Genomic DNA, 23,329 nt, shown 5'->3' on the forward strand with positions numbered 1-23,329 from the left:
TCCTCATACACAGAGCTGTATTAGGGCCCCGTGTTATATGGACCCGTAGCAGCACTGCCGTTGGGGTCACTGCTCCTCCGTATGAATCCCTTATGCCCCAAAAAGTTCATCAACTGTTCTATATCCGCTTCTGGAAGAATTGCTTCTGAGGCCGAATATATCAGCCACATCTGGAATACAGTAGAGCAAAGTATTGCGGTATATGTAGTACGGGGGCTCCATATGTCTCTGCACAGGGATCTGATGGAAGGAGTCGGTCATCCACCTCCCCAGTAGTTGCAGCAGAGTCCTCCATTTCCTTATACAGGGTGGACCACAGACCAAGTAGGTGGCACCACACTCTGCTGCTGTTGGTGGGCACAGACATTCCAAAATTAATCAGTCATCGATATAACTTTCAGCTTCCCTCATAACCGTGCGGCACGTTCTGCCATCTTGTTGAAAGTAACACTTCCAGTTGTTTCAAAAATCTTCACTAAATCTTGTAGGTCACTTCTCCACTGCGCTTAACGTGCGTTCAGACTGAAAGAGTGAAGCTGAACGATAATCGCTCAGTTTAAATGTGAGCCACGAAAAACGTGCCGTTCGCATTCGTTATTCCATTTCAGTCGGCATATAAATTAGCAACTAACATTGCGTACGGGGCGCCGCATCATCGCTGAGCAATGGCTAGGGAAATACAAACATTGAAAAACAAAAACTGTACTGCAAACGACCGGTGAGCTGCCGCCATCATAGGCAGTACAGAAATAGCAGGGTCGCCGGCCGGGCTCACGGCTGGAATCCATTGCGGGCCTTCTGCGTGCGGAATCTGGTCTGCCCATGTGAACCCGTCTTCACACACTGTTACTTTGTTAGGGAGAGAATCATCAGCGTTAAGCTGCTTTCACATGAGTGATAAAATCGCATGACGCGTTCACTCACTCCCGCGTATTATAATTTATTTTTTTTAATTTCCTTCCATGTTCACTATGGAGCCTCCTTTTTATCGCAACGCACGAACTTGTGATTGTCATGTGATGTGACTTTACCATTGGAAGTACTATTGACTTCTACACTAAAAAATCACGGCAAAATCGCAAGTAGCAGCGATAGTTTTTGCAAGAAAAAGCTGCGCCGGCCACTCAAAAATTGTTGGCAAAAAGATGTCATTTTTGCCCCGGCAATATCACGGTGGCCTGTGTGAAATAAACCTCAGTAGTACTACCCCAGTAGTCACAGTGGGACCTTCCTTTCCCCCAATAGTAGTAGCTGTGTTTCAGGCCCTCACTCTTATCCCGGTAATAGCAGCAGCACCATCATGATCTCCCAATGTTAGTAAAGCCACGGTCTACGCCCCCCTCCCCCGCCCCACTGCATATATTCACCATCCACCCAATATGCCCACTACTGGCTGCCAGCTACATTTCCTCTGCTACATGTCGTGATTTTTATTTTTTTAATAGGGCTAATAATTTTCTGATCTGCTTGACACGCTCACAATTTCACCCGTTTGTAAGGGCGGCCATTTTGAACTGGAAGAATTTGGGTGATAATCCAAGGAAAATAGTCGCCACATAACGGATTACAATAAAAACAAGAGATTGGCCACATGGGCTCCCAGGGGAGACGGGCAGGATCCTCGGTGGACGTTGCGGTGATTTATAACAACCTTCTTCATTAGCTGGAGGGTGCAGAGTAATGGACTGTGAACAACCACCGTTAATTAATGAATTTGCCTTTGATGTTTCATTAGCCGGAGATGCCAGCTACCTGGCATGGTGGCGCCACCGTCATTCACTGCGCGGCTTTTCTCAATATTCCTGCAACTAGAAAATGTCATGGTGATTTTAAGATGGAACATGGACTCCAGCGACGTTCTACTGGAAACCCGTTGCTGCGTTCGTTGAGTCGCCATATTTCTCTGTAATCTATTTTAGTCGCGGATCTGAAGCGCTGGAAAAAAACGTTTCCTGAACTGCCACATTTACACCATGCAGCGCGGGCACTTTTTTTTTTGTCTTGGAGCCCGTCCATGCCGGCACTCTCACATAGGTTTCACGTATACATGGAATGCTGCGCGCATTCTTAAATTGCATGCCTTTTGAGTGATTTTCCATATGAAAAACCTAAGTTTTTCACTGTAAACACACAACTTTTTCTTCTCTTACTAAAGTCTTAAAGTTTCTTTTTTCTGCACCGTGCCGATGAGCTTTTGTACATCTCGTTCACATAACTTGTACATTTTGCAGCACTTCCGCCCCAATTGGTTTCTGTAGATGTGTGTCACCACCGGGCTCCCCCACGCAGGACCACGGCCGGCCATAAGTGGCTTCTATGTATCAGAGCTAGTGCAAAGAACAGATGGTGCCGTTGTCCATCACCTAGATTCCTGCTGTCATTTCTCGGAGGCCCTCTAAGAGCAGCTCCCTCACTAATTGCTGGGGGCAACATGTCACCTTTTCCATTTTTGATACATTTGCCCCTTTCTAAATGTGATCAAAGACTTGGAGACGTTTCTGCCAAAGTGATTTGGTGGTAGAAATAATCTTTGTCTCTCGATGACGTTGATGGAAATCTCTTCGAACCAACGGAAATGTCTCCCCAAAATCAATGGTCTGCATCAGCTGAAGATGTAACACTTGGATGCTTCCCACAACCAGAGGAAACCCTTCTTGTAGCACAACGCTTGTAGCCGTCCCCGCTGGCGAGGAGCTGCCAAACACAGATTGCAGTCAGAGTCCTGCTCAAGCCATAATGACGACATGGGGGAAGAACGAGGAGATACAGCGGATATAAGAAGTCTGCCTACCACTGGTAAAGTGCTGCGTTAAACAATCCAATCCCCCCCCCCCCCCCCAAAAAAAAAAAAAAAAAAAAACCCCTCAAATAATGTGGTTGCATGAATATGCACACCCTATGGCCTCCTTCACACGGGCGACAAAGTCGCGCGATTTTGTAGCGTTGCTACAATGCTTCAAATCGCATGTATGAGAAGCCCATGGTTTCCTATGGGTTCCATCATACATGAGATGTTTTGTAGCATGCTACAAAACGACACACAAACCTCGCAGGTCCAGCGATATGCCCACGACATGTGAGATTTTGTAGCCTATGGAGCCTTCCTCTCTGTTGCATCGCACGAAAACGCGGTTTGCATGCAATGCGATGCAACTTTGACAGTAGCAAATGCTACTGTCAAAGCTATAATCTAAACCCTAACTGCCGGAAAAAAAACACACATACATCACCTTAGACGAGCTGTCAGTCCAGCCGCAGCTTCTCCCCAGATCCCGGCACTGATCTTCTTCTCTTCTGGCCGGGGATTCAAAAATCCCCGCCTCCTGGAAGCGCTGGCTGTGATTGGCTGGCTGGCACTTAGCCTATCACAGCCAGTGCTCGAAGAATGGCTGTGATTGGTTCAATCACTGCCATTCAATCACAGCCATTCTTCGAGCACTGGCTGTGATAGGCTAAGTGTCAGCCAATCACAGCCAGCGCTTCCAGCAGCCGGGGATTTTTCAATCCCTGGCCAGAGGATGAAGAAGAAGATCAGTGCCGGCACCTGGGGAGAAGCTGCGGCGGCGCGCCGGACAGCGCGTAAGAGGTGATGTATACTTTTTTTTTCTCCTTTAGTTACAGCTTATTTTTGGGGTAGAGCTTATATTTCAAGCCCCTCTGAAAATCCTCGCACGTGATGCTACAAAGTCGTGCAATTTTGTAGCACCACATGCGACTTTGTAGCGCTACAAAATCGCGGTATTGCTGCGAGAATATCGCAGTGATATCGCACGGTGCAGCGATGTGATATAGCTGCGATTTTCTCGCAGCGATGTGTTGTCGCCCGTGTGAAGGAGGCCTAAGGCCTCATGTCCACGGGCAAAATAGGATTTTAGATCCGCAGCGGATCGCCCGCATGTGGATCCGCATCCCATAGGGATGCATTGACCATCCGCGGGTAGATAAATACCCGCGGCACGCAACCGACTGGCCGTGCACATCCGCCGAGCCGAAGAAAGAAGATCCGGCCGCGACGGAGAGAAGATGAAGCCGCGAAGAAGGGAAGATCTGGAGCATGCGAGAGGTGAGTAATTTCTATTTCCATCGCTCATGTCCACGGGGCAGGAGGGACCCGCTACGGATTCATCATGGAGAATCCGTAGCGGGCCTGATTTTCCCCGTGGACATGAGGCCTTAGGCCTCCCTCACACAAGCGGTTTTTACTGCGCTAATCCCGGTATAACACTCCCATTGTGTTCAATGGAGCCTAGCAGACATCTGTTCGCTCTTCGAATTTCGAGCAGAGTCTGTCCTACTTTTTTGCGTTTAGGGCACATCATCAATGATGAGGTGTGCCAAACCCCGCTGTTGAAAAGTAAAACCGAGGCAAAGCGCCGCGATTGAAATTGCGGTGCTCTGCAGCGCTGCGGTGTGAGGGAGGCCTCATGTCCACGAGGAAAATCAGGCCCGCCACGGATTCTTCATGTAGAATCCGTAGCGGGTCCCTCCTGCCCCACGGACAAAATGGCTGAAAATAAGAATAAACTCACCTACTCCGGACGATGCGGATCTTCCATCCTACGCGGCCGGATCTTCTTTCTTCGGCCTGGTGGATGTGCTCGGCACACCGGCGTCGTGCTGCGCACATCCGCCGGGCCGAAGAAAGAAGATCCGGCCGCGTAGGATGGAAGATCCGCATCGTCCGGAGCAGGTGAGTTTAATTCTGGTACGGGTCTCCCGCGGATCCAGACGGCTTCCATAGGCTTCAATAGAAGCCTGCGGGAGCCGTCCCCGCGGAAGACCCGTATGAAAATAGAGCATGTCCATTTTTTTTCACGCACGCGGCTCCGCGCCTGACGAGAAAAATGACATCCGCAGGTATTTAACTACCTGCGGGTGTCCAATGCATCCCTATGGGGCGCGGACCCGCATGCGGGAGAAACGCGGCGGATTTTAAGCCCGTGGACATGAGAACTAAGACCTCATGTCCACTAGAAAAATACAATCCGCGCAGATTGCGCTCGGATTTGCTTTAAATGATGTTTTTTTTGCATGCAGATATCCGCACACATTGCTATCAATGTGATAGCAATGTGGCCGATCCGCGCGGAATCCGTGACAAAATGGAGCATGCCGCGTTTTTTCTTCCGCGTGTGAAAAACGCTATTCTTTTAAAATGTCATCCCCGGGTGCAAAAATCTATTTTATGGAGTGCGGATGGCCAATGATTCCCTATGGGCAAAGTCCACTGCGGATTCCGCAACGGAAATCCGCTGCAGAATCTGCAATTCTATTTACCCAGTGGAAATGAGGCCTAAGTCTTTGTTGATGACCGCATTCAATCTGTTTGGGTCGGTGTCTATCAGCATTGGGCATCTTGACTTGGCAATCTTTTTCCCTGTTCCTCCTTGCAAAAGCGCTACAAATCTGTGAGGGTAACACCTCTGTAGCGCCCTCTTCAGGTCACCCACAGATCTTCAATGGGATTCAGGTCTGGGCTCTGGCTGGGCCGTTCCAAAACTTTTCTGGTAAAGTCATTGTTTAGGTGATTTGGAGGTCTGCTTTGGGTCGTTATGCTGAAAGGTGACATTTTTCTTCATCTTTAGCGGTTTGTCAGAGGCCTGAAGGTTTTGTGCCGAAATGGACTGATATTTGGGACTGTTCACAATACCCTCCACCTTGACTAAGGCTGCCTGTCCACTGGCGATAAATTGTCCACGGATCACGCTCTGCAAAGCTTTCCATAGCGTTGCTATGGAAATCGCAGTGCCCACGAGCAGAGAATCGCAGCGATTCTCCGCTCATGGCATTTAAATTGCGCAAGTCACGATTCTCCCCAGTAGGCCTATCAGCTTTCCCCCCTGCTCCCCTACGGAGAAATATCGCTGGCGGTATTCTGTCACGGCCGTGGGCAGGGGGCCTTTAGCCCCAGTTCCAGCAGCAGAGAAACAGCCCCAAAGTATAATGCTGCCCCCACCATCTTCACTGCGGGTTGGGGGTCTTCTGGTAATGCGCAATGTTGGGTTTGTACCAAATATACATTTGGAATTATGGCCAAAAAATCCCCCCCTTGGTCTCATCAGACATAACACGTTCTCCTACATACTTCTGACAGACTTCATGTAGCTTTTTGCAGAACATAGCCGAGCGTGGATGCTTTTCTTTGTTAGAAAAGGCTTCTGTTTCGCCCCCACAGCCCAGACATATGAAGAATACGGGAGATGGTTGTCACATGACTGCACAACCAGAACTTGCTAGAAACTCCTGCAGCTCCTTTAATGTTGCTGTGGGCCTCTTTGCCTCCCGGACTAATTTTGTTCTGGTCTTTCATCAGTTGTTGGTAATGTCACTGTTGTGCCAAATGTAATCCACTTCTTGATGACGTCTTCATTGCGCCCCATGGTAGATGTCATGTTGGAGATGTTTTGGACCCTTCTCCTGCCTGACCCCTTCCAACAATGCAGCTAACAAAATGCCAGGGAAATCCTCCCAGAAGAGCTGAACTTTATATAGAGTAAGGCCGGTGGCACACGAATGGTTTTTGCATTGCGGGATCTGCAACCAATACCGTTCGGAACGTGCCATGCAAAATCGCTTTTTCCTACATACTCGCGGAATCGAATTGTGATAATCGCAAGCGGAGGAAAAATCGCAGCATGTTCTGTTTTTCATGCGGATTCCGCATGGACGGCTTTCATTGAACTCGGTGGAAGCCATCCGACCTGCGACCCACCCGCTGTTGACATTGCATATAGGTCGCGGGTATCCGCGTCATCTCCTAGCAACGCCAAAAAGATATTTTAAAAAAATCTGTACTGCGCGTGTCTGCCGGCAGCTCGCCGCGTCCATCCACAATGCGATTTAAACAGGTACGTATCGTTAGGAGCGGTTCACAAACCCTGCGCTCCTGCCGGAGTTTGACTGATAGTCGTCAAGCAGAAACCGGAGCGGCCGCTGCTTACAGTGAATGGAGAGTGTCCTCCATGCCGGCCGCTGTCAGCGATCCAACGATACTCGCTCCGGTGTAACAGAACGGGAGCGAGGATACAAGGGGACGAGTGTCGGGCATCGTTTGAAGAATGCTTTAAGTGTTAATGGTTTATTTTGTCAATTAACACAATGCAAAGTGAATAAACAAAAGAGAAATCTAAATCGCATCAATATTTGACCTGACGGCCCTTTGTCTTCAAAACAGCATCAGTTCTTCTAGGTAGACTCACACACAGTTTTTGAAGAAACTCGTCAGGGAGGTTGTTCCAAACATCTTGGAGAACAGTATTGTATATCATTATTAAATATCCCTAAGGCCGAGCTCACACAAGCATAGGTTTACCGCATATTATACACGTGTAATAAGTGGTAATTTGCAGGCAATCAAACACATTGTTTGCGTCGCTCACATTTGCGTGTAAGCATTGCATAATTCGTGAGCGCAAAAGACTGCAGCATGTCCTAGGTATTGCGCGCGAGCCATTGTTCTCTATAGGTGCGTTATCAACACCACCCGGCCTAATAATGGTGACCTAATATGTAGGCGATTGCAGGAAAGACACAGGTTTATTTAAAAAGGATTTACAGCTGTTTTCTAGACTTTGGCATTATGCACATTCTTAAAGGGCGTTTCCAGGAAGGCTAGGTCGTCAATAGTTGATCGCCTGGGGTGCGTTGCTCAGGAACCCGACCGATCGGCTGATTGTGTCAGCTGACAGCGCGGCAATTGCACAGGGGTCGGAGCGGGAGTCTCTGCGCCGACCTCCGAGTAGTGGCTGGTGTTTGTTACTGCAGCTACGGCTTGCGTCGATTTCAATGACAGCTGTACCTGCAGTTACAAGCATCGGCCACTACAGAGAGGTCGGCACAGAGACTTCTGCTGCTTCCGCTCTGACCTCTGTGTAATTGCTGCGTTGCTAGGGGGTGCGCAATCAGCTGATCGGTCGGGGTCCCGAGCAGCAGACCTCAGCCAATCCTGAGGATAGGTCCTCAATAGTATAACCCCCTTAATGAGTGGTTTGGGGTATTATAGTGGAGCCTTCTACAGTCGACCTGTTGTAGGACTGTGATTAACAGCTTGCCGACCTGCTACTTGTATAGGGGCAGAAGGAAGACCTTGTTGAAGCTCACCGCGGCCCCCCATGAAATCTGCATGCTCTCGGCTACCTTTGGTAGCCAGGAGCAGGGAGATTTAAAATTTCCCGGGCAGTCCTCAACTTTTGCACATGCGTTCGTCATTTTGCTGACTGGCACATGCGCAGAACCCAGGGTAAGGTCTGCAAATAAAGATCCCATCGGGGGACAAATCCAGGGACCTTGGGTATGTAATTTCATCTCCCCTTATGGATACGATCTGTAAGGGGAGATGTAACTTTTTAAAATATATATATTTTTTGCACTCTTTAACTTTACATGATCACTTTTATCCGATGGATAACGGCGATCATGTGACCAGGAGCCACATACAGCGGTCCCCGGTGGCCTCTCCCTGCACTCGGCTATCTTTGACAGCTGGGTGCAGGGAGATTTTAAATTTACTGGGCTCTCCAGGTCCAGATCGTTGCGGGACATCACGGAGGATAGAGCTGAGTATTTTCAACTCCCTCATGGATCCAGTCTTATTTTTTTACTTTTGCGTGATCGCCGTTATCTATTGGCTGGGAGCCAGGAAACTTCAAATTTCCCGGCCTCCCGACCTTCTGGCCGTGGCGTAATACGTCTGGCACGCATTCGCAGAAAGCGGTGTCGGGTCCTTTCTGGACCAGATCGCCACAAGACACCGCAGAGGACGGGGGTGAGTACTCTCACTACCCCTCAAGATCCGATCCATTGAGGGAGCTGAATGTTTAGTTTCTTTTTACTTTCTATTTAATTTTATGCAATCGTCATTATCCATTGATTAACGCCGATCACATGACCGAGGTCTGACATTCCAGCCCCCCATGACAGCTCCAGGTTGTTGGCTACCTCCAGCAGCTGACAGCATGAAACTGTCACATTCTCAGCTCACGTGGCTTGAATCCCCAGGGCGAGTGAGGATTAAAGCTAGAGATGAGCGAACGTACTCGGTAAAGCACTACTCGTCCGAGTAATGTGCTTTATCCGAGTACCTCCCCGCTCGTCCTGAAAGATTCGGGACGCGCTGCGGAGCGGGGAGCTGCAGGGGAGAGCGGGGAGGAACGGAGGGGAGATCTTTCTCTCCCGCCCGCTCTGCCCCGCTCCCCGCTGCGACTCACCTGTCAGCAGCGGAGCGCCCCGAATCTTTCAGGACGAGCGGAGAGATACTCGGATAAAGCACATTACTCGGACGAGTAGTGCTTTACCGAGTACGTTCGCTCATCTCTAATTAAAGCCCATTAAAGCAGGACGTAAAAAGTCTATGGGGCCATCACTCAGGGGTTAAGATGAGGAAAATGTGGCTTTTTGCCTCATGGGGTTTTTTGCTTTCTTCTGGGTTAACGTTGCGGAATATCAGACTGAAGCTGATAGGCGGGGGCGTTTTACCAGCCTTGTAAAATGTTACTTTGTAAAACATTATTATGTAGGATGCAAAAGTCTCTCCTTTATTCCACCCTGCCCGCCCATAAAAAGTTCCCTGCTCAAAGTATTTATTAAATACAAGTTTAGACACAAGTCAGTGATCAACAACGGGAAATATAGCTAAAAAAATAAAATGTAACAAAAACAAGAAAAAGCAAAAAGAAATGTTCCAAACTGAAAACTTCAACAATTGCTAGAATGGCAGAATGTGTAGGGCATTGTGGAGAGCTGTAATAACGGTCGTATAGCAGTATGGGGGCGGCACTACTAGGTCCTGTCTTTGCTTTTGTTGCCCCCTCCCCCAGTAACATCTGTCGCCAAGCGTTACTTGGACATGCTGTTATGTTCACAGCGATACATATGTTTACACTTCTTTTTTTTTCAGCTTTTTCTCTTTTTTTCCCTTTTTTTTTCTCCCCTCACCAGTTGGATGCTGATAATTACGAGATGGATCCAGAGCTGGCCAAGATTCGCAAAGAAAATAATTACTCTTGGATGGATATAATCACCATACATAAAGACACGCTGCCCAATTATGAGCAGAAGGTAAATTGTTGTCCTTGGCTTTAGAGGAGAGGATGCAGCTTGCAGGTGCGGCGACAACGTGACGCATCCGCTACACCAGACACGGAGGACCCGCTGCAGTTCTTTTGAACCGTTGATTATTTCTCAGATGTGTTGCTGATATTATAACTTCCATCGTTTTTCCTATCTTCTTCCATGAGAAGGATGCTGAATAGACAGCTGTCAGGCGGGAGGGTAGAACCTGGTTACTAGCTGCAGCGTCGTCTACTTCTAATGGGACGTTTGAGAGTAAAGAACGGATCTCTAAAAAATGTAAGAATCCTTGTAAATAGGCCCTTGTACACTTTAGAAAACCAGCGGTGTACATAGCTAAGATAGCTACATAGCTAAGAAGATAAAAATGGGCCCCTTATTAACCCCTTCAGTGGCACACCCGAAAAACTTTCTGGGACGAGCTCCAGTGCCCATAGTGATATAATCCGGAAGATTTCGGGTTATGTTTCACCATGGGACCTGCAGAGCACAATGCCATAAGCTGTGGCATTGTGTTCTACCTGCACAGACCCACACAGAACAGTGCAGGACTTTGAAAAAAGAAGCAGGAAGATAGAACCGATTTGACGGCAACTTCCTGCTTTTTTTAAACTCCTGCACTGTTTACAAGTTGCCACGAAGACCATCGGCTTGTCAGAAGCTGTCGGATGGTCCCCGTGGCAGGGAAAGCTGGTAATCTGCTGTCGGAGGATAGCCGGGCACCAGTTCTTACAGCAGAGAACGGAGAAAACCTCCGTTCTGTGTTTAACCCTTTGCATGCTGTGATCTATGCGACCGAAGCATGTAAAGAGCTGACACCATTGGACCCCCCTGCAATGTGATCAGGAGGTCCTGATGGGTTTCTGTGGCACCCGGAGGCTTGAATATTGCACGAGTATTATGCAGGTCCCCTAAAGGGACAAAAATTTTAAAAAGGTAAATAAAAAAGTAAAATAGTTAAATTATAAAAAAATAAAAACTCCACCTTTTGTCTTTACTTTGTAAAAAAAATTAAAAGCAAAATTACACTTGGGTATCCCTGCGTTCGTAATGACCCAGAGAAGAAAGTTAGTACTTTATTTAACGCCTTAATGACGTGGCCCCTCTTTTTTTTTTTTTTTTTCCTCCTGTCTTTTAAAAAATCGTAACTCCTTTATTTATCCATCGATGTAGCTGTATGATGGCTTGTTTTTTGCGGAACGACTTGTATTTTTCAATGGTGCTATTTAAAGTGCCATATAATGTGCTGAAAAACTTTTAAAAAATTCTAAGTGGAGTAAAATGAAAAAAAAAAAAAACCGCATTCCGCCATCTTTCAGTGTTTTTTTTTGTTTTTTTTTTTTTCTTTCTACGGCACACAAACTGCAACTAAAATGACGTAGCTGCAGGATGTAAATGTACGTCTTGGAGTGGGAAGGGGTTAATCTGCAGGGTGCACGGCCTGGGAAAAACAATTTTGAAACGTGGCAAAATAGGTAATTTAGCCTATCTCACCATACAAAAGACGGAATATAGAGAGATCAAAATGCTGCACAGATCAACAAATGGTACTAATAAAAAATACAACTCCTCCCGCAAAATAAAAACCCTTACACAGCTCCGTTGATTTTAAAAAAAAATGCTAGGGGTCTTTGAATAAGCCCTAAAAAAATTATTTTTTTAATCGCTGCATGCACACAGAATTGGTTGGATTTTCACGCCTGTCCAATGTATGCTGTCCCTCTCTGCAAGGGGAGGAGGCGGGCCTGGCTGGTAGCTAGTGCACGGAGCCCCTGCCCCCTCTCCGCCCCTCGCCTCTGCTTGCAATGGTAAGGGTCGGGTGTGGGTGGAGCTAAGTTCAGCCTGTCCCAACCCCTCCCATTACAAATGGTGGCGAGGGGCGGAAGCTCAGTGCACTAGTTTCTGGCCAGGCCCGCTTCCTCCCCTTGCAGAGAGGGACAGCGTATATCAACCAGGCTTCAAAAGCTAACCGATATACGCCCTTAAACTATGAAAAAGTAGTGAAAAAGAAAAAAACTCTTACAATTTGGTATTGGCATAATCGTACTGGCCTGTAGAATTATTTTAACATATTATTTATACTGCTCAGAGAATGCAGTGAAAAATAAAAATAAAAAGCATGCAGAATTGCAGATTTTGTTAATCTTGCCACTAGAAAAAATGGAATAAAAAGCGATCAAAATTTTACACGTTCCTAAAAATTAGATAAATGAAGACTCATAAAGTTCACCCCGCAAAAAAAACAAGCCCTTCTAGAGCTCTGGCAATGGAAAAATAATTAATCCGGCTCTTGGAATGTGGCCACACAAAAGGAAACCTTTAAGAAAAAAAAAGTTTTAAATGTACAAAAAATAGTAAAACATAAAAAACTGTATAAACTTGGTATCGCCAGAATCGTGTGACTCAGAGAATAATGTCATCACATTATTTATTCTGCACGCTGAACGCCGTAAAAATGAAATCCAAAAAACTAATGGCAGAATTTCTTTTTTTCCCCTACAATACATTATATATACCCAAAAATGATGCCATTAAAAAGTACAACTTGTCCCACAAAAAACAAGCCCTCATACGGCTGTGTCAATGGAAAAATGAAAAAGTTATGGCTCTTGGAACGCAACTGGAAAATGAGTTGAAATTAAATGACTGGCCTATTTTAAAAAACCTGCCCTGGTGGGTCTGACAGGGTGGTAAGAAACCCGCCACTCAAGAGGTTAAGGTGCTGGTTTTGGCACCCAAGACCGAAGGGTCTGATTATTGGTTTCGCCTTCACTCCCTTTCCATGGCCCTTTAGAGATTTCCCAACACCCTTGCCTTTCAATCAATTCAGTTCCCCTGGGGAGCGGAGTCCTGCACAGCCACCCAACATTGAGGGCCCCATAGCAGCTGCATGGTCTTCATCTATGGAACCTACACCATTGGACAAAGCGGACAAAGTAGGGTTTGCATCTTCTACTGTGTTGCCCTGCAAGAGATGGCATAGTTTGCCATAGCATTCCACAGGTTGTCCCAGATCAGAACTCTTCTGCTCAAGAAGTTATGCCTACATTGCTTTGTTTTTAAAATCTTCTACCCAAACGTTTGTCAAGATCAGAGTTCATCGAGCTGGTCACGTTACCCCACCCTCTCCTGATTTGGGGACTTTTACTGATGTCCCGTTTCCTACTTTGCTTGTTGTCTTCCAGGCAAGATTAGATACGGCACGTCATGTTAACTGCTTGGCAGGATGTTTGACTATTTCTGCATATGACTTTGCAGGCGTACGTGGTCCTTCCCAGATCATGCACATGCGTGTTGAGTCGTCTGCACTGGTACAGTGTACTATTGCACTATGCATGCGCAAGGCTGCTCAATTGGTAGTATAAAGAATGTGGGACATGACGGTCTGGTGTGCAGGGTGAAAACAAACCAAGCATCTGGTGGTATTAGATGTTATATGGAGGGTGCTTGGGTGCATTATTAGAGTGAATTGGGAGACTAAGAATCATTAAAAAAATAACGAAATTGAAGTGGGAGAACCCCCCCTTAAATGGGAAAGGGAAAGGTACGCTGTCCCACTGAGGCTGGTGCATATGCTGCACGTGGTCACAATGAAGCAAGTACATGGCCTAACGAGCAGGTAAATGCTATATTAACGTATAGTCTGATTGTTCTCAGCAAGAGAAACCAAGTAATCTTGTAGATATGACACTTTTTAATGTCTAAGAAAAATACATGATGTTATAGCCAGCTTTCCAACCTCTCGGGAGTCTTCCTAATAATGAAAAGAATCCGAAGAGGCAAAGATATAGATAGATAGATAGATAGATAGATAGAATTGTTCAAGAGGATTCATCTGTGAATAGGAAGTATGAGAAATCGATAACACAGATAACAGTGCTGGTCTGGTGACCCTTCCCATAACACTAATTCAGGGACCATAAAACCTTCACACCCTTACCAGTGGACTATAAGTATGTACGTCTACTCATCCTGTTGTGGTATTCTTTCAAGTGCAAATTAATCACATCCCTGTATACACACACACCTAAACACCTCCCACCTATCTATTTCATTATGCCTGAGGAAAAACCCTGAGAGGTCTTAAAGCTGGCTATAACATCATGTATTTTTGTTAGCCATTAAAAGCTATCATACCTACAAGATTACTTGGTTTCTCTTGCTGAGAACAATCACATTTTGCTCTACTGGCTGACACCGTACCAAACTTTTTTTCATTCTATTAAAGTACATAATGGAAGAGGCAACTCAAGAACAACTATTTAATACTGTGTTCACAGGTTTTAAACTTGTAGCCGTCCTCGTTGACCCGCAAGCGGAAGGTGTATGGTGGATGTAATTAGTCTATGAAGGACCAGCAATTCCACTTATTAAAGAACAACTAACGTCACTACTAGAACAAAAAAAAGGAATCTTCGCCTCCAGTGACGCACCTTGTGTGGGAGTTGTGGGTGACTCAGCGGAGACGTTTCTCATCCCGTGTGTTGTGGATGATTGCGCTCTTATACAATGCACTTCTCTTGGTTCACATTAGGATTCTCATGAACATTTGAAGAGTTACCTGCACCTTCAGTCTGCAGCGCTCTGGCGCCATTTTTGGCTCCCCCCGGCAGCTGAAGACAGGCCCATGTAGCACTATATAAGCGCTATATGGGGCTGTCTTCAGCTGATATAAGTGGCAGACGACACCAGAGTGCTGCAAACTGAAGGTGAAGGTACTCTTTAATGTATATGTTAAGTAGATATTGAAAAACCTACAAAGGCATGCTTTTTAACCCCTTAACGGTCTAGGACGTACAGTTACATCATGGAGGTTCAGGTGTTTGCATGCAGAGAGAGTCGAAGCTGATCCCACTCCATATGGTGCATAGCTGTGTAATTCCTGCACATTTTGGGTCCTCCAGATCGAGCTGCTCTAATGAATACTCTATCCTACCAAAAGTAATTGGACACCTGAGCAAGAATCAAAAGTAGTGTTTATTTACTTATGTTGGTAATACTTTTTTTTAATGAAACGCTCTTTATTAAAGTTTTCAATTTTTTAACAACTTAACCAACTGTATCCCTCCCTCTAGAATCCCCACCCCTTTCTACCCCCTCCACACTCACAACGACCCACCGCAGTGTATATGGTGTATCGTTTGCTAGTAAGCTCAGAAACTTTGGAGTCTTCCTTTTTTGCACAACTGTCTTTGATGATCCATTACAAGAGTTCCTGATAGCGGGTACGTTGCTCCTCTTCCTCCTTTTTGATTTTTTTTTTCCCCACACTTGTTGATGTATAATAAAGTTGCCAAATATCTTATAAAATAACCCAAAACATAATCATCCCCAACTCCGTTTTTTCCCAAAGTGACATTTTACATCTGTCCACTACAGTCATTATTGCCAAACTACTAGTTTAATACTTAGTGGGGCTCCTTTGTCCCCAGTGACATTGGATTCTCTCTGTGGCATACTTTCTACTAATGTCTGATAAAGTCAGCTGGTATTTCCTTCCATTCATCCTGCAAATGTCTGACAAGTTCTATTATGACAATACTCTGGGAATGGTCAGCAATACTTTCAACAAGACAACACGCCTCATCACAAACCCATCACTGTTTTATGTTGGCTTGAGGACATTGATGCTCCACGACTGGACTGGCTGCACTGAGTCCCAACCTGAACCCTACTGAAAATCTCTGGGATGAACTGGAACGTTGGGTCAGGAAATATGCACAGCGTCCATTTTCTTTGAGAGAACTCCAAAGACATTTGCAGGATGAATGGAGGGAAATGCCAGCTGAAATATATTAGATGTTAGCAGAAAGTATGCAACGGAGAGGATCTAGTGTCATTAGGGCCAAAGCAGCCCCACTAAGTATTACCGTATGGAAATAAATACTACTTGCTCAGGTGTCCAATCACTTTTGGTAGGATTGTGTAGGTGAGGATCCTGAACAGGAGCCCCCAACCAGAGACCTGTAAATTAACAACTAGACCATCCCTGATGTAAGCTTTCTGTTCAGTTATGACAATCCTTGTTGGGCTCACAGTATTCTGACATCTTAAGAACTTGTAACTTTTGCTTTATCTTCCAGCTGAAGATATTTTATGAAGAACACTTGCACCTGGATGATGAGATCCGCTACGTCCTGGAGGGAAGCGGTTACTTTGATGTTCGCGACAAGCAGGAGCGATGGATTAGGATTTCCATGGAGAAAGGGGACATGATAACCCTCCCAGCCGGCATTTACCACCGCTTTACACTGGACGAGAAGGTTTGTAGTGCTATGGTTGGGCGGAGAAGGGATAGAGTCCCGTACCCCACGCTACAGTAGTACTAGTGTGAAGATCATGGTGCTCTCTTTTGGGGTTCTGCTTCTCAGTCACTTAAAGGGTCGTTGATGGCAGCTATTGAAGTGATACGTGATGGGGGAAATTTATTGAAAACAGCATTTCAAACGCTGGTTTTAATGATTTATCCGACGCATAATAATGCAGAGGTGCAGCTCAGCTGCTCCGGGTGCCTCCAGAGGAATGTATAAACTTACGCCACAAATCAGTACATCTATCAGTCTGGAGCAGCCATACTCCCTCCTTTCCTCCTGAGAGGCTCAGAACACTTTTTACAAAAAGGGTGAGGGCAGCACAAAAAAAGCTGAAAAGTCACAAATTTTTCCCAAATCCCAACTTCTGCAAAAAATTACTTTTTTTTTTTTTTGCCAGAAACTGCCATGAAAAATTTCCACAGATTCTACTTACCTGCCGGATCCGGTCCCCACTACTTTGCTGACCTCTTTCTTTCCTTCCATCTCTAGAATTACATAAAGGCGATGAGACTGTTTGTCGGAGAACCCGTGTGGACCCCGTACAACCGGCCCGCTGATGATTTCCAGGCTCGCACCAAATATGTTACGTTTTTGGCTGAGTCAGCATAGGATGTGTAGTAGAATGACATATTAGTGAATGCATCCTAATCAAAAAGCAATGTATGGAATTTATAGGATTTGAGGTCAGATTCTAAGATGCCTCCTATTAATCAGCAAATATGAACAATCTATAAAATGTCTTGTATGTGAAGCCTTTCCAGTGCCTTACTGGCACGTTGTCTTCTGTACTGTATGATGTTTCTTAACTGCCTTAAAGGGGACGAATGCAATAGGGGTAGTGTTATAGGCCTAACCCATCACTCATGTCACTAGTGATGTCACCCTTAGTGCTGAACACTAAGTATATACAGCATACATACGTGTCATCCGCTCCTTGGATTGACGAGGAGTTAGGAAGGACGTAGAGCGGAGCCTTTGGGTGAACACAGCGGAGACCTCCATGAAGTCAGATGACATATGGGAACTGATGACATCACAGTACAAGTGCTGCTTAACCACAATAGAGGGCTCAAATTCACTGATACTTTGGGACTACCCAGGTTTGCTATAGGGATGTACAGGTGAAGCAGAGCTGACTTTACCATACAGTTTAATGTATAAGAGTACGTTGCTTGTTTCTGCGTGCCAATCGGCATATTTTGCTCTTACTGTGGAGAATTATTCCAGCACCTGTGAAAGCATCTTGTAGTGTATGTGCACTTAATACACAAGCTTTATAAAGACCCTGCGTGGTCGAAAAGTCGCCTTTTAATTCTGTCATGGAGGAATAAACTATTTGAATTCTTACGGCACCTACCTGTGCTGTAACTGCGAGAGCGGTCAGGTAACACAACTAGCAGCCCTGTGCCATAGAGATCCCTCTACAGTCCGGGCCTGCGGGAGCTACTCTCTGATAACTCCTCACTTTCCTGTATGTCGTTGTTGAAATCACTCTCCATTCCCTAACGCTGCACAAGTACCAGACTGGCAACTAACCCTCCTGCCGTGAAATGCTAACCACCACATGATTGCAATAAAGGTATATTTTTTTGAGCCCTCGTCATGTGCTTCTTTCTTCCAGGGGCGTTGTATAACGAGGAATCACACAGCGGTGCAAAATACATAGTTTTTTCCTTGTAGCATATAAAACCACTTCTAGAAGAAAGGTCAGAGTAATATGCTGACATGCCAAAAGTCATGGGACCCCCTCTAGCCTGGTAGCAACACGTTGATGGAAGACGTCTGGAGGGATGTTGAGCCATGCCCTCTGGATACCCAACCAACAGCCCTGTAGTATTTGTAGGTGCATGAAAGGACCTCTCCATCACATCCCATAAATGCTGGATTGGGTGAACATGCAGGCCGCACCATTCATAGGAACTTTTCAAAATGCTCCACAAATCAGTTGTGGATAACTTGGGCCTGATGCATTATCCTTATGATATATGAAGGGCTGTAAGTAGTCACCAAGTAGTAAATTGTAGTGTGCACTGGTCGATGACCCGTTAAATTGCCCGGTGCATCCAACCCATGCATGAGAACACATCCAACACCAATATGGGACCACCACCAACCTGCACAATGCCATGTTGATCACTGGGCTCTATCAGGATGTGCCATACCCAAACCATACCATTAGCCGAAAACTGGCACAGTGACTCATTGGACCATACCACATGATGCCAGCCCTCTAGGATCCAGGTGAGATGCTGTGTGCGGTCTTGTGTTAACAGAGGCGACTCTCTGGTGGGTCTTTTGCTCCATATCCCATGAGTGCTAAAGAATGCTGCCCTGACCTGCGGGATTTGTATCTGGGACCATCTGCATGGAATATGATTTATGGCAGAGTAGATTGTTCGTACGGAACATTCTAGACAGATGGGACCAGTCACAATCATCTGTGGATGGCCATTGCATTATCCACTATGGGTGAAAATATCTTCAATGATGTTTTCCTGGTACACATGGCATACTATGGCTCAAGGAATGTTAAATGCCCTCATGACTTCAGAAATGTCATGTCTCATCCACCTGGCACCCGCCATCATGCCTCCTTCAGGCTCTAATAATTCACATTGCCTTACCACGAGCACTCTGGTCGGTTGTCAGCCTCCCTCACAAGATAACACCTGACAACTTATACAGGTGAGGGTGTTCCAAGATGTCACCTGAGGTAACCCCACTACATAATTTACTTACTGCTCTCCCAGTGTATATGGCAGCCAGTAGCGCATGCTGTGAGATATCCTATAGAGTTTGTTAAGTTACAGCCCAGTGCAGTAATTAATAGGAGGTAGGCAGGTCTACAGCGGCATCACTTGCCAGCTATAGCCCAGATAAACTTTATAATGGGCACATTTGTTTCCCTTTGTTGCTTTTCCTGGGGTAGAATAGTGCAGCAGCTGTTAATGATTGTGTTACCCCTGATTACACAAAGCATGATCACACATTGTGCTGCGTGCCACTGTGGACTGTCGGCTTGCATCCCGCTGTGTGTGAACTCGCTCTTTCTGCGTCCACAGGTAGCAGCGTTCCTGCGGATCAGCCACAGCTTAAAAAAAATCCACTGCTAATTTGTACAATTTCATTCAGCAGATATGACTTCTTCAATTGAAGGGGTGAAGTCTGCTGCGGATCCGCAACACATCTGCCACTTGTGAACACGTCCTTAAGGGCTAATGCCCACAGCTGGATTTCTGCGGTGGAATTCTGCTGTTTGCAATAGGAGGGGACGGGGGTGGAGTTAAGCTCCCCCCCCCCCCCCCCCCATCCGCAGCCCAATACTGGTGGAATCCTTAGCTCCTTGTCCTTGGCTCCACCCTCTCCCATTGTAAACAGCTGGAGGAGAGGAAAGAGACAGACAGATGGCAAGGGGGAGGGAAAGGGGGAAGACAGCTCAGATGGCAGCGTATATCAGCCGGCCGTGAAAATGGCGGTGGATTAACGCTAGTGTAAATAAGCCCTAAGGCTGTTCACAGGTTACATCTCAAACTGCGCCATTCTTAATGCTGCTGCGGTCTTCAAATTGATTGCAGTTAAATGGGAAGCTTGCCATTTAAAGTTTAATCAAACTACTTTTGGCTGCAGTCAGTTAGAAAAATTGCACCAATTGGCATGTTGACATGGTTGTGGACGCAATGTGTAAACTTAGCCGTAAGATGTCTGAACATAGGGTTAGGCATGTTAGTGCTTCAGAGGTTCTGTTAGGCTCATAACCCCAGTCTGAAGACCTGGTAACCCCTACAAATAAGATGAATTATAACTGTTTAGCACCGACAGCGATCAAGCTTTTCGCTGATCACACAATCTGTCTGGGCTGAAATAGGCAATTCTTTACAATGTCATGATCTATGCGAGACTGGCTGCTCATGGGTATAGCGGGAAGCTCACAGGCGCTGCTGCTTGGGGCGCCCCCACTCCCCTTATTTTGTATGATTGTAAGCTCCAATAAACCGATGCCTGCCCTTTTGTGATGCAAATTCATCACAGTATGTATCTACTCGGGTAGGTGTGGGGAAGTATTTCTTCAGCTATAGGTTGGCCGAGCCGCCTTGCACAGAAATAGGACATGCCGTGTGAAATCGCTGCTGTCTGCATAGGATTGCGTTATCTAATGCAATCCTATGGCAGCGGGCACGGGCAGAAATTCTGCAGATCCCACCGTGGAATTTCCACCCGTGGGCAGGGGGCCTTAAAGGGCCCTTTTCAGGTGGAGCTTTTTTTTTTTTAAACTGTACAGGAGGAAATTGCATTGTAAAAGCTGTGCCGTTTTGCTGTACGGCCCAGTACTGCTATGTATGAACACGGTTTGGTAATGGTGGGTGATGTAATGGTATGGTAAGTGTGGCACAGATGACCCTTATATTGATATGCACAGTAACTAGAGCAATAATGCAGTTCAAAATTCATATATTCATAGCATATTTCTCTGCGCTTGCAGGGTGCCGTTACACCTTTTTCAGTACAGTCCCCTGCATAGGTTTATTTCACCTTTTGATGGCAGCACTAGGGGCACGCAGTGTGAGGCAGTAGCGCCTGGTCCTACATAGGCCACCGAGGCTGCAGCTCTCTCCCAATGCTGCACACACATAGTCGCAGGAACACATTTCCACATACCTTCTGTTGTAATTACGCTGTAACGGAAACAATGGTGTGATCCGAGCAGGGACTGCGCACACCTGGAAGTGCGAGGGAATAAGCCATGAATTATAGAAGAGGCACTAGAGCCCAGCAGCGCTCCGTGAAGGCTGCAGTGGGAACACATTGTGTATGCAGCCAGTGTACCAGCGGTGAGGATCTCTGAAGTATAGCTTACAAGGCTGATATATTAATGTGATGTAAGACGCTTCATGTTCAGTACACAGGGGACGACGCCAGAGGTGGAAGATTTAGACGTTCCTTTCCCAGATAAAAATAAACCTGTTCATGAGCGCATTCAGATATGATCTTCACTCCTCTTATATAATCCACCTCCAAGAAAGTGATAACCCAAGACACAAACAAGATGCAGTAATAAGGAGCTATTCCACCAGGTCCCATAGATTAGAACCAAGCGCTGCTTACTGACAAAGAACAGATCCATCTTACCAGGTCCTCCCATAATCCTCTTTAAGGTTCCCTCTGCAACTATGCCAGAACTACTATGAAGAGAGGGGGCACAGGTAAGAGTTCTGGAACTTTTGGTAGCATCAGCCTGTAGTCGTAGTCATCCAGCGTCTGGCGAAATCGTAATACAATATGGGAAGCAAAAGTTTTAAAAAGAGTTGTTTTACAAAAAATATTAATAAATTCAGCCATAATTACAAACCGTTTTGTATTTACACTTAAAGGGACTAGATCGTCAATTTTTGTTTGCATTACTAAAACCAGATAGTGAAACATTTTCCATTTTTCTTGTCATTTACTTTGAGTGTAGAGGTTTTTTTCTTTCAAAATGTATTTATTAATTTTCTATGCCAACAATACAACATTTCAATAAAATGGATGCTTATTGAACACACAGGGTGTTGTTCTCTTATCTTGTGGCGCGGTCCGGGTCGCGGGCCAATGCGGGTTCGTGCCTCTCCACTTTTTCCTTTTTGTATATCGAGAGCTTTATCTTAAAAATATTTTTTGGTTAAGGGAGTACCCACCTAGGCCATGGTGTCGCTGTGTGGGCCTCGGGGTCTGAGCATCACAATTTCTATGGAGGACTCTTCCTCTCAATGCCCTTTACTTTTGGTTATCGCTATCAACTGATGAGCTTCTGAGGGAGTCGCCCGCACTGCCCGCCCCCCAGAGGCCATCGCTTCTAAATTTTCTTTTAATCCTGCGGAATTGAGCAATGTGCGTTGCAAACATATTTTATAAATAACATTATATACAAAACAAAACCATACAAACAGAAATATTAATATACCACAAGCAATGCTGGGGGTCAAAAAGAGAAAAGGAGAGAGAGGAAAGGGGGGAAGGAGAAGGAAAGACTAGGTACAGAGGGGAGGAGGGGACAGAGGTTGCGGGTTTGGCTGTCTCATAAATTCGCCGAGCGTATGAAGATGCTGGGAAGAGAGAAATTATGGACGCAGGCAGGCGAGTTGGAAGGGGGCCCCGGTGTCACGTGGATAGATTTCCATCTCTATCTATAGAGATCCGTCGGCCAACCATTTGAGAAATGATGGGGAGCCTTTGAAATCCATCCAGGCCACCCACACATCTCGAGACCCGGCTGCTGGTTGGTTTTGCACAGTTTCGCTGTTCCGGAGGTCCTCCATGTATTTAATATGTTCGACCTCCTCCACCCATGTTGACCTCGGGATCTCCCCTCCACGTCTCCAGTGCCGGGAGATGATGTGGCGCATGAGTGTAGAGGTTTTTTTATTCTGTAGTCTATACATGACTATGGGTGCTGCCATCTTTCCTGAGCTACCTTTAACAGCATTTAGAAGATATGCTTTACAGCAGCCTGATGGGCCATTTACACAATGAACAAGGGGGGAGACTGGTCTAGATATGCTCTGTGACCTATGGAGGGAGGGGAGTAGATAGATAGTACCTATATGTGGCTGACACAGGATTCACCATTCACTTATTATATGCTGGATCCTGCATTATCTACATACAGGTAGGATTACACTGACAGGTGACACCTATGAGAGGACGGCTGCAGAGCTTTCAATGCAGAATAGGAAGTGACAGACTAGGATTAGACTCCGTGGTCAGTGTGAAAAATGCAGGATTCTAGGATTTTTAAAGCAAAATATAGATTGTGACTGAAAAACAAAAAAGTGTTGAACACTAAAATGTGACATATAAAAATTGGTCATTTTCTGATGCCACATTCCCTTTAACAAAAAGGTATACATCCCCAGATACTCTGGGACTGTTAAAATAGCACCACCTGCTGTTTCTATTGAGACTGTCTGATC

The 23,329-nt window shown here is 45.9% G+C and overlaps 1 protein-coding gene across 1 annotated transcript in view; it reads left to right on the forward strand.

Moving 5' to 3' along the window:
• The window catches only part of ADI1 (acireductone dioxygenase 1), a 19,942-nt gene extending 1,967 nt beyond the window's left edge, over window positions 1–17,975 (forward strand). The window contains exons 2-4 of the mRNA XM_066597669.1: window positions 9,937–10,056; window positions 16,152–16,331; window positions 16,872–17,975. Coding sequence (XP_066453766.1) covers window positions 9,937–10,056; window positions 16,152–16,331; window positions 16,872–16,991 — 420 coding nt within the window. The 3' untranslated portion in view covers window positions 16,992–17,975. The remainder of the gene's footprint in view (window positions 1–9,936; window positions 10,057–16,151; window positions 16,332–16,871) is intronic.
• Window positions 17,976–23,329: the final 5,354 nt, after the last annotated feature.

Source organism: Eleutherodactylus coqui, chromosome 1, assembly GCF_035609145.1.
Source record: "Eleutherodactylus coqui strain aEleCoq1 chromosome 1, aEleCoq1.hap1, whole genome shotgun sequence".
In the NCBI taxonomy this organism is placed as follows: Eukaryota; Metazoa; Chordata; class Amphibia; order Anura; family Eleutherodactylidae; genus Eleutherodactylus; species Eleutherodactylus coqui.